The 17523-nt window shown below is 41.1% G+C and overlaps 1 protein-coding gene across 1 annotated transcript in view; it reads right to left on the reverse strand.

Moving 5' to 3' along the window:
* Positions 1–6185, reverse strand: part of LOC111148990 (ELMO domain containing 2) — a 29426-nt gene extending 23241 nt beyond the window's left edge. The window contains exons 1-3 of the mRNA XM_022505855.1: positions 6137–6185; positions 4827–4982; positions 2890–2918 (exon numbers count right to left, since the gene is read on the reverse strand). Of these exons, the coding sequence (XP_022361563.1) occupies positions 2890–2918; positions 4827–4968 (171 nt within the window). The 5' untranslated portion in view covers positions 4969–4982; positions 6137–6185. The remainder of the gene's footprint in view (positions 1–2889; positions 2919–4826; positions 4983–6136) is intronic.
* Positions 6186–17523: the final 11338 nt, after the last annotated feature.

The raw sequence follows: 17523 nt of genomic DNA on the forward strand, positions 1-17523 counted from the left end.
AGTCAAACCACGAGCCAGTGATGAAATCAGGATTTGAACTTGGACTTTTCTCATACTGATAAAAAAGTAGATCAAATGAATAGAAATATATCACAAAATTGAAATTTGATTTTACTCCACAAAGTAAATGGAAATATACAAGTGAGATGTAATACATACCAGAGATGGTATGTTTAAATTGATGAGGCTTCCTCCATTTGTTTAACAACAAGTTTACCTTAGATCTAAAACTTCAAGAAAACCAGCTTCTGTGATTTAATTTAGTTAGGAACTACCCATTCGCTGACTATCCTTTTTTTCAGTATGCCCTACAAAATACCATTAGCAATCTACACTTTTTAATAATAAAAATTGTTGGGTTTTTTGTTTGTTTTTAAAGATTTTATTTATTTGTCAGAGAGAGCGAGAGAGTGCACACAAGCAGTGGGGGGCAGCAGTCAGAGGAAGAAGCAGACTCCCTGATGAGCAAGGAGCTCCATGCAGGACTTGACCCCAAGAACCCGGAATCATGACCCGAGCCCCATGACCCCAGCCCAAGGCAGCACTTATCGGACTGAGCCATCTAGGTGTCCCAATAAAACTGTTAACAATACAATGTTAATGTTTACTTTTCAAGTGGGCTTTTCATAGTCAGTAAATCAGATAAAAAAGAATAAACACTGTATTTTTCTTTAACTCATTACCATGACCTTGAAGTTCCCAGTAAAGTTTACCTATACCTTCTCTAAATGCCTATTCATAATTACATTCAACACTGCTCTTTATTTCTTTTGTATATCCCAAAGACCCGAAGATCCTGTTGAACATATGGCACCATTCAAATTTTTGGTCAAGGATTTGACCAAGGCACTGAAGTTCTTAAAAAGCAAGATCTTATGTACAGTCCCACTTAAGTTTGGCATTATTATACCACATATAAAATCTCATTAGTAAAATCTGTGACCAAAACTGTTGTTACAATCAGTTGTAGTAACAATAGTTACACAGACAGCTATGACACTGAGCTGCTAGTTTCAGAACTTCTCTAGAGGTTCTCCCACAGTTTATGATATTGTTACTTTGTGACACTGCATCTTAAGTTTTTTGTTTTTTGCTTTTTTAAGATTTTATTTATTTATTTGACAGAGCAAGATCACAAGTAGGCAGAGAGGCAGGCAGAGAGAGAGAGGAGGAAGCAGACTCCCTGCTAAGCAGAGAGCCCAACGCGGGACTCGATTCCAGGACCCTAAGATCATGACCTGAGCCGAAGGCAGAGGCTTAACCCACTGAGCCACCCAGGCACCCACATCTTTAAGTTTCAATTAATGGAAGAACTATACGGGTGGATAAATTTTTAGAAACAGCAACTTGTTACCTTTTCGATCCCTACATTCTTATTTTAAAAAGAACAAGAATATTAATCACTCTCTAGGATTCCAAACAAGAGTCAGACTCCAGATTCCCGTTCCCAATATATATTCATGTAAGAGTTATTCTTACCTTGACCATTCATAAAAAAGACTGTAACTAAATCAGTAAAGGCACTTATTTTATAGGTCACTCCCCAGAATGTAACTGATATGCTTGCAACATTCAACAGTGCCCATTTTCTTTCTGGCATGAATTAGTAACTCATATTGGTATCACTAGATAATAACAAGTCAACAGTTTTTTCATTCTATTTTTTACCCACATTGTAGATCACGACCAAGTACAAACACACCTATAGATATCTAGAATATCAATAGATGCACACAGATAACTAAAATTAAAATTTAATAAAACAATATTTAACTTTATTATAACCAGTGTTTTCTGATTATCTTGTATTCTATTTCTTTTGTTTTCTTTAATGCTGGCTGTGACCTACTATGGGATTTTAAACAATGATCTAGATGACCCATACTCTACCTTTCCCATACCAAATTTTATATATATATAGAAATCTATCTATGTATAGAAAGAGAAAAAATTGTGAACTACTACAGAGAAGTACAGCATGTAGCAGATTGAATCATTTGTCCCAATTTTTCACTCCCCTATAATTAAATTATATACTCACATGCTTACCATGGCTTCGTAGTGGGCACAGTGTATTTGTCCACTTCTTGACTTGGACTGGCTATGCAACTTACTTTACCCAATGGGATGTTAATGGACATGACAGAAGGAAACTTAAAAAATATGTCTCTGTGGTTGGACATTCAATGATCTACTGTGAGAACATTCTCAAAGTACTCACTACATTTTCAACCTGGGTTGCAATAATAACACAATTGCAACAAACCTGAATTTGGGACCTACTTGAAGAAGAATCTCTCCAGTTGGCCTGAAGGCCATGGGCAAGAAATAAACAATGTATTGTTATATATGCCCCTGAGATTTTATAAGTTTGTAACACAGCAAAAGCTAACTAATAAAGAGCATGAAGTAGGACTTATTTTGGATCAAAAGGCATGTGATGCAGGGTTTTTGGTTTTTTTTTTTTTGTAACTATCCAAAATTGTTTTTATCTCACATAAGAATCTATCTGAAGGACACAGTTTCTGAGATTTTTTTTTTTCCTTAAGAAGATGCTTTCCCAAAGGCTGTCAAGTTTTGAGGCAAAATAAACAAACAAAACCTCAGATAAGGACAAATTATTCAAATACCTTCTCTATGCATGAGTAGCGCACTAACACACACACACACACACACACACACACACACACACACAGAAAATGTTTCAAAAATAAAATAATACTTTCAAAGTGGGAAATTTCATAATACTCTACAGCAAAGACTCTTCTAGTAGCACATTAAAAATAATTCTAAAACTGAGGCATTCTTTTTTTTTCCTGAGGCATTCTTTTAAAGAAAAAGAATCTCCAGGTTGAGTTTTCTAGAATTACCACCTTGATATAATCCTACCTTATTCTTGGAGTATGTCAAGGAATTTTCTGAAATAAAAAGAAAAAAGAATGTTACCACTTAAAAGCTGTTTGTGAATTACTCCATAAACAAATAATATAAATATCAAGCCAGTAATAAGTTAATAGTTCTAGAAAATGTGATTTCTACCTGTATAACACAGCAAACATTTTTAAATGTTATCCTCACGTATAGAGAACTAGATATGATTCCAAGATCCTCAACCCAATACAACACCAGAGCCAAAGAGTTGAGACCATTCTAAATTCCCCAAGGTCATGTTTCTGTGCAAACCCCCGGTGTCTACTAACCAATGCAAATTCATTCATAGCTGCCTCACAATAGCTTAGGTCCCAGAAACTCATCTAAAGAACATACAAGGAAAGTGTGCTTTACTACATTTTATTCATCTGTTGGCCTTATGAAGTAAGCATTTAGATTTGAGGAGCCAGTGACTAATTTACAACAAAAGGGCAAACATGTAATGACTCAGATTATATGGCCAACTATCTTTTGAATAGAGATAGAAAAGCAGCTTCTCCATTCTTGTCTTCTGTTTCAAGAATGACTATAACATTTCTACTAGACTATTTAAACATTTTTTCTTGGCACATTTACTAAGTATCTTTATTCTCAGCAATTTGAAAAATTCAAGCAAAATAGTTTTGCCAAATTAATGCCTATGTTCTTCCCCCATAGTACAAAACATAAACCATGACTGCTAAGATTTCTTATCAAGAGGTACTTTGTTCTTAGAGCAGCCAAAAGGGCAAATCAGAACTATAGGCAGTAACTGAAGTCAGCCAGGAAGTTGTGAAAAAAAAAAACTAGGGAAGTAATTAAACTTCAATCATCCAGCTGCCCTGAGGTTTACTCCCTCCTTATAGCTCTCATTCTTCCCAAGTTGCCTTGGATACCAACGCCCACTCCCCAGATCTCACAGGGGTGGATTTCTTAGTTGAAGTACACGTGTTCAACAAAAAGGAGGATTTAGTTAAGTCATGATTTTCCATTTAATATAATGAACATGAACTGTAGCCAATCCCTGGTCTTCCTTACTCTGGTCAAAGAGTAATCACCTCAACCACATTTCTCACTCCTCTGTGTTCTAATTTAAAGCAATATTTTCAATTAAGCGTTGAAAGCTGATGAACTTTAGAAGGTAACAGAACACCACTGTGCAAAAGAAATACAACACAAGCCGAAGTGTGAGCCATGTGTGTACTTTAAAATTTTCTAGTAGCCCATCACAATAAAAGAAACACATAAAATTTATATATTTAACCCAATACATCAAAAATATTATCTCACCATATCCTGAATATACAATTATTAATGAGGTATTTCTATATTCCTTTTTCATATAGAGTCTTTGAAATCCAGGGTGCATTTTATGCACATCTCAATTCAGACTAATCACATTTCAAGTGCTCAATAGCCACATGTGGCTACTGGCTACAACACTGGACAGTACAGACTCTGACTGTAATGATCTTCATCAGGGATCACTAGATACGTATTACTGTTCTTTCACGAATTACATAAAAGACTAAAAGACGGATAAGAGTGCTGAATATAAAACTGGTCTAGATTCAGACACTCTTCCCCATCATGTAAGTGAAAATTTCCAAGGATATAGAAATATAGAGATTTTTCTCTGGAAAATAGGTTGTAGCTATAATCTAAGGTACAACTGATGAATTTTAGGAGCCAGAGAAGATCATTTTTTGCACAGATGTGGAATGAAATTATGATTCCTTTTCTATCAAATCATAGTTTTAGAACTGGAATCATTCAAAGCTAGATTTCAAAGACTAAAAAACTAAATTGAAGATTCTTGATCAGGATACACAATGAGTGCATCTGTCACTAACAATATTGAGAAAAAATATTGATTCAGAGTTAAAATTGATTTATTCTTTTTCAGATAACATTACCTATCCTGTGTGTCCTTTGTGCACCTACATAGGTATCAAAAATTCGCTGCAATTCACATTTTCCAGTCATCTGTCGTAAGAGCCATTTCATCCAAAAGCGAAAAAAGTGCCCATAGAAGAACTCCCACAAAGAAATAAACATTTTTTTTTTTAATCCTGGAGAAGGAAATATATGACAGATTTAATGACCTTAAATTAGATTTAAGTGGAAAAAAATAGTTATTTCAACTTATCAAATCCCAAATTGTATCTATCATGTTATTCCACTGGGTCTACTTTGCAGTAGTAGTTAGGCATGTAAGAAAACAATGACAGATGTAATAAATACCATTTAGATCAGTTAAATAATGGATGGTCAAATAGTCAATTTCTCACTTTTTAGGAATTAACTATAAAAATCAAACTACTTACTTAGCTTCAACTTCTCAGTTCCCTATATTCTCTGAGAATGGGGCTCAACAGTTCAAGAACAAAAGGGACACAACTTAGAAACAATTAAATAAAATATGCCATACATCTGAATGGTTTGTATAACGAAGAGCTCTTTGAGCCGATGTATAATTCCAGTTACATCTGTCCTACAGTCAGGAGATTCCAGCGAATAAAACCACAACACATGGCTTACAAACTGAAGTATATAAGTTGAACCCAGAGTAGATCACACCCCGGCTAATAATTGATTTTCCATTTAAGAGGTGAAGGGCAGAAATACTAATGAAGAGTAATAAACTACACCCTCGACAAAGCGGAATCTTGACGCCATTAGAAAAATCTTGAACTTCTCAATGAAGCGGGGGGGTGGGGGGGGTGGGGTAGGGGGAATACCAGTGAGAAGTTACTTTAAAATAAAAATGCTTTATCTCCTTCCTGCCTTCAACATTCCCACAGGTACATCGTCTCTCGACTCCGGCCCGAGGGACTGTCAAATTTGAAATCCCCGAAAGTCAGTGCAGAAGCAACGCCCACCGTCAGATATAGGGGCAGAACTGCGACTTTAAAATGAATCCATCTAGGTCCGCGCTCAATAGGACAAAAGAAGCGAGAACTGCCGAGCGCGGGGAACGCCAGCCTCGAGGCGCCTGAGCTCCCCGAACCTCGGGGAGTCGCTGCACGGAGCCCCCCTTCCGGAGCCTGGCCGAGCCCAGGTCGCGCGCTGCCCGCGAGTGGGAAAGTACGGATCGCACAAAGCCCCGCCAGCCTGGGCACCCCACGGTTTTCCTTAAGACACCGAGGGGCTCAACCAGCCCGCGCGACCTCAGCACAGCCGCGCCAAAGCAGCGCCGGCCGAGAGGAAAAGAAACAGCAGCCACCTCACAAGAGCGGAAGAACTAGGGGGGAAGCTGGAGCTGCCTCGGTTTCCCCAACTGCAAACAGCCGGCAACGGAAACGACGGTAACCGCGGAACACTCCCTGCAAGCACCGCGACCCGGAAGTCGGGGAGGGAGGCCGCGGGAACGCCCTCCCCGGGATACTGCCCGCCCCCGCCCCGCCCTTCCCGCCACTCCGATTGGCCCGAGCTCCACCAATTGCTAACGCCAGAAGGAGGTAGCTCTGAGTCGCTGGAGCGCGTGCTCGGATTCTAAGGACGCCCAACGGTTTCCCTGGCAACGACTTCCTGGAGGCACGCCCCGCGCCAAAGGTTGGTCTGTCAAAAGCGCCGCTCTGGCCTTACGTCTCGCCTTAAACCTCAGGTCGTTTGCGCGGTCTGGAATTGTGTGCTACTCCTAAACTCCAAGAACTAACGGAGAAACAGCGTACTTTTGGTAACCTTCATAGCGCCAAGGTTGCAAAAGCACTTTCACCTACATTTAATATTAATCCTGCGAAGTATTTATTAATAGCCCTACTTTATGGATGAGGAAACGGCATTTATGTTTAATGACTTGACCATGGCTAATACATGGCAAAACCAAAACCAAAACAAAACAAAAAACACCAAAAACTCTGCTATGTTGAGTAAAGAAGTTGGGACTTTGTCCAAAACCCAAGAGTATCTGGAGGAAGTGCGTTCCAGGCACGAAAACCACAAGTGCGAAGGAGCATTCTTCATGAATGGGAGAAAGCACGAAGGCCAGTGTGGCTGGAGAAGCAAAGGATAAGAGGAGAGTAAATCTAAGTACAAAGGACAGCTTCCGTGGAGAAATAACCTACCCCCCACCCACCCACAACTCCTGAAACCTCAGTCCCATTTCTCAAAAGCAACCAGCATTAGTTTCTAGTTCATACCTCCAGGAATATTTTAGGCAAGTGTGTGCTTGTATAATCCCCGCATCCCCTTATGTGTTAACACACATGGCAGCAGCAATACACACTTTTCCACACTTCAACATTTTTTCAAAAGGTGCTAATTGTAAAACATTAGACACCGAAGCCCCATGGAAGCAACCAACAACCAACGTGGTCATGAAAACTGGACATGTACTATAATAATAGAATCATAGAATCTTAGATCTTGAGGGAAACTTAAAGATCTCATTGAATATTTTTTGTTGTACATGAAAAGACTCAAAAAGGCAAAGTATACAGCCAATTTGGCAAATTAAGAAGTGGAAACAAACTTCTATTTAAGGGTCTTTCAATTATTACACAAGTGCTTTGTATAATTGAAAGTGAGATAGTCCTGTAGCACCATTTCTTAATCCTTCTACTTTTAAAATTTGCTATGCTGAGAGTACAGAGTATAAAGAAAAACTGTATTCTTGTCTCCATGCTGCCTAGTTGGTCCACTTCTATCTATGTTTTCCTCCAAGAGAAAGTAATGGTAACCTGTTTGGTTAGAACCTGAAAAGTTGATTGAACTGACTTTATTGGAAGCAAAGTCACTGTACATTAGATGTCATGTGCCCCAGCCAGGAGACCCAACAATGACCACAAGCTCTTCTCAAATTAAAAAAATATATTTTAAAAATGTCATGTGCATATGATTACCTCTTCTATTTTCACTAATTCATTTGCATGTAGCTGGCAAATATATTAAGCACTTCTTGTCTCTCAGGGAAGATTGTCCTTCTCTCTTTCTCTCTCATTCTCTTTGGTTTTCTTCTTCCATGTGGCCGGCTAACTGATGGTTAACTCGAGATTAGAATTCTGGCTTCAAGGAGAAGGTGGGACCCCACTTAGGTCTCTGAACTAATCTGTGTGCTTTTACCTGGTTCTGTCAAATAACCTAAACGGAAAACAAAGGTTATGGTGTAATGGTGTTTGGTTATATTTTTCAATAGTACTAAGGAATCTTTGTGTTCTTAGATTCTTAGACTAAACAATCAAGCACTGTTGATTTTAGAAATTGCTTAATAGAAAGGTTGTTTGGCATGACTTAATCAATAGCTCATTGCAATGTTCAGCATTTGATCCATAGAGGAATCAAATTAAATATCAATGCCCCCTTTTGGAGTGTGTGAGGTCTGGAATGCAGCAAATTTATAGTGAGAAGGAGAATTGTATACTCCTTTCATTAACAGTGAAATGGATTCTCTCCTGTGGAAGTATTAAAAATATGAAGGACAAAAAAATATTAAGGACAGTGGCAACACTGGTTGTATGATGATTTGTGCTATACTTCTCTAAATCTATTTTAAATTTTATACACTGTAATTAGGGGGACCACCTCATAAGTATATGGTTCCCCATTTGGTTCTTTTAGTGGGAGAAGAGGAAATATACAGAATGCCAAAGCACATTGATTCTCATAGCTCCTAGTACCGAGCTTTACTGATGAAAAGAAAGTTGAATCTATTCAGAATTAAGCTAATGGACTGGGGTGAAAATGGTAACCAGGACAAAGGAAATAAATATTGAATCAGGTTAAATGATTTCTATGATTGCTTAAAAAAAGAAGGGAGAGTGAGAGGGAAGAGAGAAGCAGGAAATTGGATGACCTACCAGGGGCTTGGTAGCACATTTGATAGCAATAGTTGAGAGGAGAGACACCTACTCCAGCTCCTACATCCACCTCACCTAAGCTAACCTGTCAGATCTGTTCCAGTTTTCCCAGCCTGGGAGAGTTTCAAGCCAATGATACCAAAGGGAAATAGGGAGGTAAAGAGTGTTTAGCACAGGATGGTGATTTTGATTCATCCATTAAGTTTGTGGGAGAAAAGGACAATTAACTGGAGGGTCAATAAATCTTCATTTGATCCCTGGTAGGAGGTCCAAGATTGTTGTTGTTTTTTTTTAAGATTTTATTTATTTATTTGATAGAAAGAGATCACAAGTAGACAGAAAGGCAGGCAGAGAGAGAGAGAGAGAGAGGGAAGCAGGCTCCCTGCTGAGCAGAGAGCCCGATGTGGGACTCGATCCCAGGACCCTGAGATCATGACCTGAGCTGAAGGCAGCAGCTTAACCCAATGAGCCACCCAGGCACCCTCCAAGATTGTTTGATGAAGTTAATTTTGAGTGGCAGAGGGTAGTGAAATACCTTTTAGGGATTAGTGAATGATGATGCAAAATGTAGCGCAATACCAGCTGAAGAATGAAAGGACCATATTAAGGTATGAAAATTCAAGTTTGGTAGCGCCGGGATCACCATGAAGCTGAAGAGGAAGAGGAAGAATGAGAAAATGATGAAGAATGAGATGGAGAATAAGAAAGAACTTCCAGTTCTTGACTTTAGCAGAATATATAATTAGAATCGATGTGAGGATAATTCTTGTCGCTACCAGTTTAAAGCCAAATGTTTTTAAGAGACAGAGAAGTCTGCCCTTCATGTAGCTTTAATTGGACACGCAAAATAGAAGACCTAAGAATTGCCCAAACCTTCCTTTATAGTAAATATAAGGCAGTGTCAGATTCTGTAAGGACACAGAAAATCTCACCTTTCATTAAGGAAACACAGGAGCAGAAGAGCTAATCTCCACTAATGGTTTGCATTAATCCTCTGTGGCCTAGGAAAGAAAGAAATAAGAAAAAGAAAAAAGAAGGCTCTTAAAAATAACATGTTAACGTTATGATTTAACCAAAGTAGTTTCCATGATTTAAACAAGTGTCTGTTATGCCAGGCATTGTAAAAACTATAAGAGGTTCAGTATGCCATCTGGGACTGGGATTTTTGTGATCATTTCAGTAAATGCTGTCTTCTCGATCCCACTCTCAGAACTCAAGCACCATTTTCTTGTACACGAGAAGGAATGCAGTATTTGTTCATGGTCCTTCCCCCAAGATATCTGACCTCTCCAACTCACTGCCACAATTGGTGAGATTGAGTTTAGATATGATTACCATCAAAATTAAGTTAATTCATTGTATTGATAACATTATGATCATTTCCCCTTTGAAGGAAGAAACTCAGAAGATATGAGATATGTAGTGGCAAATATAACTAACCAAATGGTTCATCAATCCAGATAAAATTTAGAACTTAATGCAATCTTTGAAATTTCTAAAGATCACTTTGGACAACCAGAGGTATTCTATGAACACTAAATAAATACATAACTCTCTCTCCAGAACTCTATCAATAAAAAGAAGGCACAATACCTTTATGAACTATTTGGAAAGCTATGAAAAATATATAACGGGCAATGGTCCATGAATGCTCCGACACCCTCTGATTCTTATACATTCACACATAATTTTCCAAGAGTCTGACACAGAATACAAGCAGTTTGGAGGCTTTGAATAAGATGATACTGCCGCCTTGTGGCGACCACTGGGATTTTTTTACTCAAAAGTTCCTGATGATGGCGCTAGAGAGCCAGTTTACCAGCACACTGTTGGGCTCTAATGAAAACAGTTCCCCATAACTTAAGAGGAGCAAATTAATATCAAGACCTGAACGACCTGTGATATGATATATGTGATATCAGGAAGAAGTTGTGATAAAGAGGAAACTGCACAACAAGTTCTCAAATAAAATGGAATTTGTGTCATGAGAGGGTTCTCTGAGGAGTTATAACACACCCATGACCCACGAGCATAGCATCTGTGCTTTCGGACGAATTCATAGTCCACTTCTCTGGCTGACCAGTTTAAACCTCATGACTTTCCTTTCACCAAAATAAAACCAGTTTCTTGGTTTATCCATGAGGGGTCCTGTACCGTAACAACTGCAGTGTAAAAGTCAGCCACCATCTGCTCTACAAGCAGTAAACACCCAGTGAAATAAGGCAAAGGCAAGTGCAGGCAAGGGGCCACCATGAGGGCGGAATCCTTGACAGTGGGGGGAGAACTGTTTTCTACCTCAGGGCAATGTCCGCATGTTCAAAGAGTAGTGGGCCAGTCACCAAATGAGAATCTCGGTGAGGGAACATAAGAATACTCCCAGGGTAGGTGATAAAATTGTGGAAGCCTCACAAGGCTTCCCAAGGAGGATTTTAGTGGATCATAGAACGCCTACGACAGGGTGCCTGGCTGGCTCAGTCGTTAAGCCTCTGCTTTCAGCTCAGGTCACGATCCCGGTGTCCGGGGATCGAGCCCCGGATCTGGCTCCCAGCTCAACAAGAAGCCTGCTTCTCTCTCTCCCACTCCCCTTGCTTGTGTTCCCTCTCTTGCTGTCTCTCTCTCTCTAATAAATAAATAAATAAAATCTTTAAAGAAAATAAAAGAAATGCCTACGACAAGAAGTGAGTTGGTTCAGCAGGGGAATGGAATGCCTAGGTGATGCCCTGCCGATTTCTTGAAGTAGCTATGTGGGTAATAATGTGGGTACAGTGGTGCCAAAGTGAGACAAGAGTGGGAAGAATAATGGTATTGTTCCACTTGTCTCTCACCTGTGCCACTAATGTGGTAGGAGACTGTTGACTGCTAATGACAACAAAATTAGCCATTTAAAGATGGCATTCAAGAAAATCTCCTGGGCAAAAGACTCCAAGCATAAAAGCCAGTCGTTAAGAGGATACAGGATTACTATTTGCAGTCCCTGTAGGATCCAAATGAGTTTGACATTTATTCTGTCCTGGACTAAAGCCCAAACACTGTCCAGGGCTATTTGGTTCCCTTTGTGTGGGGAGTCCCGCTCGGACGAGGGGACACCAAACGTGGGCGGCACGGGCAGTGAAAGGATTCATCCAAAGCAGAACAAAAGAGATAAAAGTTGGGACGCCTGGGTGGCTCAGTCACTTAAGTGGCTGCCTTCAGCTCAGGTCATAATCCCGGGGTCCTGGGATCAAGTCCTGCATCAGGCTCCCCGCTCAGCCAGGAGTCTACTTCTCCTCTCCCTCTGCCTGCTGCTGCTTCTGCTTGTGCTCTCTAAAAAAGTAAATAAAATATTTTTTTAAAAAATAGAAAAGAGAAGTTTCTTGAATACACTGCAAGGGAGCAGGCAGGGCAGAAAGGAAAGACTGAGGTGAAGAGGCCTGGAGGTGATGGTGAGGGGCCCTAGTAATAGGGCGGGGGAGAGGGAGTACGGGGATGTACAGAATTTTCCTTTTATTTATTTATTTTTTTTGGTAATCTTACGAACTGTGCCTACCTTGTTGAATTGGTCATTTAGGGCCTGTAGCTATTTCCAGGTGGGTCACTTAAAGAGCCTGTTCGCACTCCGCTTGATGGTGGTCACTGTGGGCGCTTTCACCTTGCTCCACACTCTGGACCAAAGAATGCCTTCTACATTCCAGTGTGCAGAAAACGGCCCCTCCAGTCCTAACATAGGGACACATCAGATTCTTCTCAGTCTATAAAGTAGCTGTTAAACTGAAACTAGAGCTGGTATTGAAAATACAATGTAAAGATACAGAGGGCTGGCTGCATCAGTTAGGTGAATGTGTGTTTTGTCCCTTTTTTATAAGGGAATCTAACTCAGGGACAGCCAAATGGAAGAGATCCGTAGGACAGTGTGTGGAGAAAGAGGCACGAAGCTTCTACACTCTCTGAGCACCCCATTTCCCCCCAGTCTCCACATGGTCCCCAACCCAGAAGCTCTCCTAATTCCACCCATTCTGGTGTTTATGGAGGCTTTATTACATAGGCATGATTGATTAAATCTCTGGCACCCTTGGTGATTTTACTCAATCTCCTGCCCCTCTCCCATCCCCAGAGGTCAGGGGTGGGATAGGACTGAATGTTCAACACCCCTCACACCCCTGCCTTACATGCTTTCCAAAAGTGACTTCATTAACCTAACAAAAATCACTTTTATCACTCTCTCTCAGGAAATTTCAAGGGTCTTAGGAGCTCTGTGCCAGGACTGGCTGAAGACACAATATATATTTCTTATTAGAAATCACAATATGGCCATGGGGATGAGGGGGTGGGGGATGGTGAGAACTCTCTCTTTCCCATTGTACACACTTATTTTACTGGACCTCGTGCTTTAGGGTCCAACATTTCACTTGGAAGACAGAGAAGGGAGAATTGCTGCCCAAGACACAATTTCTGTTCCTTTCTACATAAATGTGCATATTTTTAAGGAACCCGCCTGTGTTGGATAGTGACTTCACATCATGTAGCCAAGCAAGGATTGGCTATATGTTTCTCCCAGTGACCTCACAGAGTGGGAATATACTTTGTTGTACTTGACTGAAACAATCCTACCCCTTCCTCCTGGGAATGGACAAAGGGAAGGCCCTGGCAAGTTTCCAACTGCTGCTCTCCTTGTGGGTTGAGAGTGTGGCTGAACCAGAGGCCCTTGCCTGGGGAGACTAAGTCTATATTCTGACAGGTGATAAATGGAAAAAAGATGAAATGTTAAAAGAAGGAGAACAAGTAAATGATGATGCTGGGGAAAGAGACTGTTACTTAGTCCTCTAGAGTGACTGATAGTAAGGGCACCTGGGAAACTCAGTCGGTTGAGCATCTGCCTTAGGCTCAGGACATGATCCCAGGGTCCTGGGATCAAGCCCCATGTCGAACTCCCTGCTCAGCTGGGGACCTGCTTCTCCCACTCCCCTTACTTGTGCTCTCTCTTTCTGTCTCTCAAATAAATAAAAATCTTAAAAGAGAGAGAGTGTCTGATAGTAAGAGAACTTAACACTTATTATAGTGATTTCTCATACAAGCCACATCATGGTTGATGACAGGATCAGGCCTCAGATCTGTTGTCCCTGAAAACTAGATTGAAGCAGATTCACATGTTTGGCCTGTAAACTCCGCCAGGAGTTTCTGGAGAAAACCGCGACCCAGGACCCCTGAGCTCCTACCCCAATGGTAGAAGACTGGTACTATCATCTGGGTTGTGACGTATGAGCTGTGCTGGTTTTTCTGCTGCTTTTCTAGGTACCTGATGTGGTCATCTAGGTGGCCTCCTCGTTTTTGTTAAGACCAGAACTATGCCTGGTCGAAGCTTCCGGAAGCCTACATGATGCTTTTGTATGAATGAATATGAGATGCCTTCCTTGCTCTGAACAGTTCTGCACCACAGAGTGCAGCTGGAGCATGTGCTGTTCTCAGCCTTCACCTAGGCAGGCCTCTTTGGTAGGACTACAGTCTTTCAATTCAGGGGACAATTCTAGACACTTGAAGCCTTTTCCCCCCTAATCAGGCTTGTCTTGGTACATTCAGGGATATGAGACAAATTTAACATCTAGAATACAACGACCAGGGCACATCATGGAACCCCCCCCCCCCCACACACACACAGACTGATGGCAGAGAATGCAGTGTCTTTATTACATAGGTATTTTGGAATGATTTGAGCAAAGAGAATAAGCTAAGTAATCTATACTTTTCCCCAAATCCAACCTATGATTCTATAAAGGGCTGCTGTGCAGTGATTCCCAAAAGAGTCATTCCTTGGACTGTCAGTATCATCGAGGACTTGTTAGAAACGCCCCTTTTGGGGTCCCAGCCTTACCCCACTGAATCAAAACTGAAGGTGGGCCCAGAACTGTCTAACCAGGTTTCCAGGTGATTCCTTTTTTTTTTTTTAAGAGTTTATTTATTTGTCAGAGAGGGGGAGAGGGAGCACCCGCACACACAAGCAAGGGGAGCAGCAGGCCGAGGAAGAGGGAGAGGGAAAAGCGGGCTCCCCACTGAGCAGAGAGCCCTAAGGGGGACTCATCACAAGATCCTGGGATCCTGACCTGAGCCAAAGGCAGACGCTTAACTGACTGAGCTGCCCAGGCATCCCTCCAGGTGATTGTTATTTAAGAAGAATGGCTGTCATAGATGATTCTTAAAAGTTCCTTTCAGTGCTGTCATTTTCCTGAATTGTGCCAAACAGATGGCACTCAGGTGGGTACAGATGACTTATTTCTAAATAACATGAAACAGACAACAGGGCCAGGACAACTGGCATTTTATCAAGTTATTATCTTTCAGATTCTTTCCACCCGTATATCCCATATATATACAGAACTAGAAACATCCGTCCCCACTAAGTTTATTTTTCTTTGCTCCTAACAGTCGTGAGACCACCATTCAGACCGAAGTTCACTCAAGAAGCCCTGATGGCTTTAAGGCTGGTCATACCCCCAGAGAATACTCTCCCCATTCCCATTGTTATTCCCATAAATATTCCTATACATATTGAGCATTATTTGCCCTGGCAATTCTCTACTTCCCATGGTCTGAAGGTGCCACTAATTTTAGAAAGCAAATCGCAAAATGGAAGTCTGACGGTCCTTGAGAACGCTACTGCATTCTTTATCCATTGGATTTCCTGGAGTGGTGTTTATTGTAGGCATGAACCATAAGGAGCTAGCAACTGCGGGTAGTTTGTTGAGAAGACCGCTCAGTTGTACTACAGGCTTGTGTTTCAATCACTACTTTTGATCTGTAAGACACCCTGGAATCCACAAGAGGGAGTAGGATATGGAAATATGTGAGGTACAATATGGAGTGGGATATGGAAATATGTAAGACACAAACTTTCTCTTGTAAGGACTCAAAGCATGGTAAAAGAAAGAAAATATGTGCATAACAAATAAATATGGTGTACATCAAGTGTCCTGAGAGAGGACCTAAGTGCTACAAGTTTTCAAAGAGGATAGAGATTTCTGTACACACGGATAGTCAATGAAGTCTTCAGGTAGTGTCGTTTCAGCTGAGTCTTGAACACTTTTGGAAGGTAGGGACATGAGCGTGTGCAGTGCATCCATGTTTGAGCGTGAAGAAGGCAGAGCCCAGAACCAGCAGGGGACCATTTGTATCTCCAGTACCTAGTTCAGTGACTGGCACAGAGGAGATGTTGAGTGACAATCATGTGTTCCGACTCATAGACAAACCATTGACTGATTATCGTGTTTGTTTGTTTTACTTTTTTTTTTTTTTAATTTCTTTTCAGCATAACAGAATTCATTGTTTTTGCACCACACCTAGTGCTCCATGCTATGCATACCCTCCATAATACCCACCACCTGGCTCCCCCAACCTGCCACCCCCGCCCCTTCAAAACCCTCAGGTTGTTTTTCAGAGTCCATAGTCTCTCATGGTTCACCTCCCCTTCCAACTTCCCTCAACTCCCTTCTCCTCTCCATCTCCCCATGTCCTCCATGTTATTTGTTATGCTCCACAAATAAGTGAAACCATATGATAATTGACTCTCTCTGCTTGACTTATTTCACTCAGCATAATCTCTTCCAGTTATCATGGGTTTTAAAAAAAAAGATTTTATTTTATTTATTTGACAGACAGAGATCACAAGTAGGCAGAGAGGCAGGCAGAGAGAGAGGGGGAAGCAGGCTCCCTGCTGAGCAGAGATTCCAATGTGGGGCTCAATCCCAGGACTCTGAGATCATGGCCTGAGCTGAAGGCAAAGGCTTAACCCACTGAGCCACCCAGGTGCCCCATATCATGGGGTTTTTTAAAGATTTTATTTATTTATTTGAGCTAGAGAGAGCAGGGGGGAAAGGGCAGAGGGAGAGGGAGAATTGGACTTCCTGCTGAGGGGACGCAGGACTCTATCCCAGGACCCCAGGATCATGACCTGAGCCAAAGGCAGATGCTTAACTGACTGAGCCACCCAGGCACCCCTGATTATCAAGATTTTGGTTTTTCCTTTCTTTGGAAAAGAGACAAAAGAAAAAAAATAATTATACAAAATGGAAAAATTAGAAGACACATGCTGATTTCTAAAACATTAAGATGTGAGAGCAAAGTGCTTTTCTGAATCTTGAAAACATGGTATTTGGTGAGTTTGAGTGGAGTAGACCTTGTGAGTACTACATTAGAGGCAAGTACATAGCTGGAATAGGGAGGATAGCTGGAAAGGTAGATGGAATCAGACTGTGCAAGGGTCTGGACTCCACGCCAACACTTTTCACTTTTAACAGAGTTGCTGGAAGATTTTTGAGCAGGCGGTCTGCTCAAAATAATAATAGAGAAAAAAATAATTAATGGTAGTTAAATGCCATAAACTATGGGACAGTTCTCCACTGCTTTGTGGGGGAAAAATAATTAGAATTAGTGAGAAAATTAATACTGTTTCTGACGAGCAACAGCAGAGAACCAAAATGTATTGAGTGTTACATAATGACAAGGAATATGCGAATTGGCTTTGAACGCTACTTAACTCAGCAACCTAGAACAGGTATTATTCATGTCATCTTTTTGTTGAAGACCCCTACTTTAAAAAGGATTAAAAACTTTCCCTGTATACTGCTAGTGGATTCTGATGTTGTTTTTCAACACAAAGCTAAAAGTGTGAAACTGGAGACCAAGTAAAAGGACTGTGAAATACTGAATTTGGAGATTCCTGTGCTGAAGAGCTTCTTCCCCCAGGTTAGTCTTTCTCCACCCAGCTCCACACTCCCCTCCCCCGCAGACAGGTCGGAAGGTCTAGTACACTACAGAGAACTTCCTGGCCCTGTGGCTTCCAGAGGAG

Source organism: Enhydra lutris, unplaced genomic scaffold, assembly GCF_002288905.1.
Source record: "Enhydra lutris kenyoni isolate GAN:26980312 unplaced genomic scaffold, ASM228890v2 scaffoldscaffold21, whole genome shotgun sequence".
NCBI classification, from domain to species: Eukaryota; Metazoa; Chordata; class Mammalia; order Carnivora; family Mustelidae; genus Enhydra; species Enhydra lutris.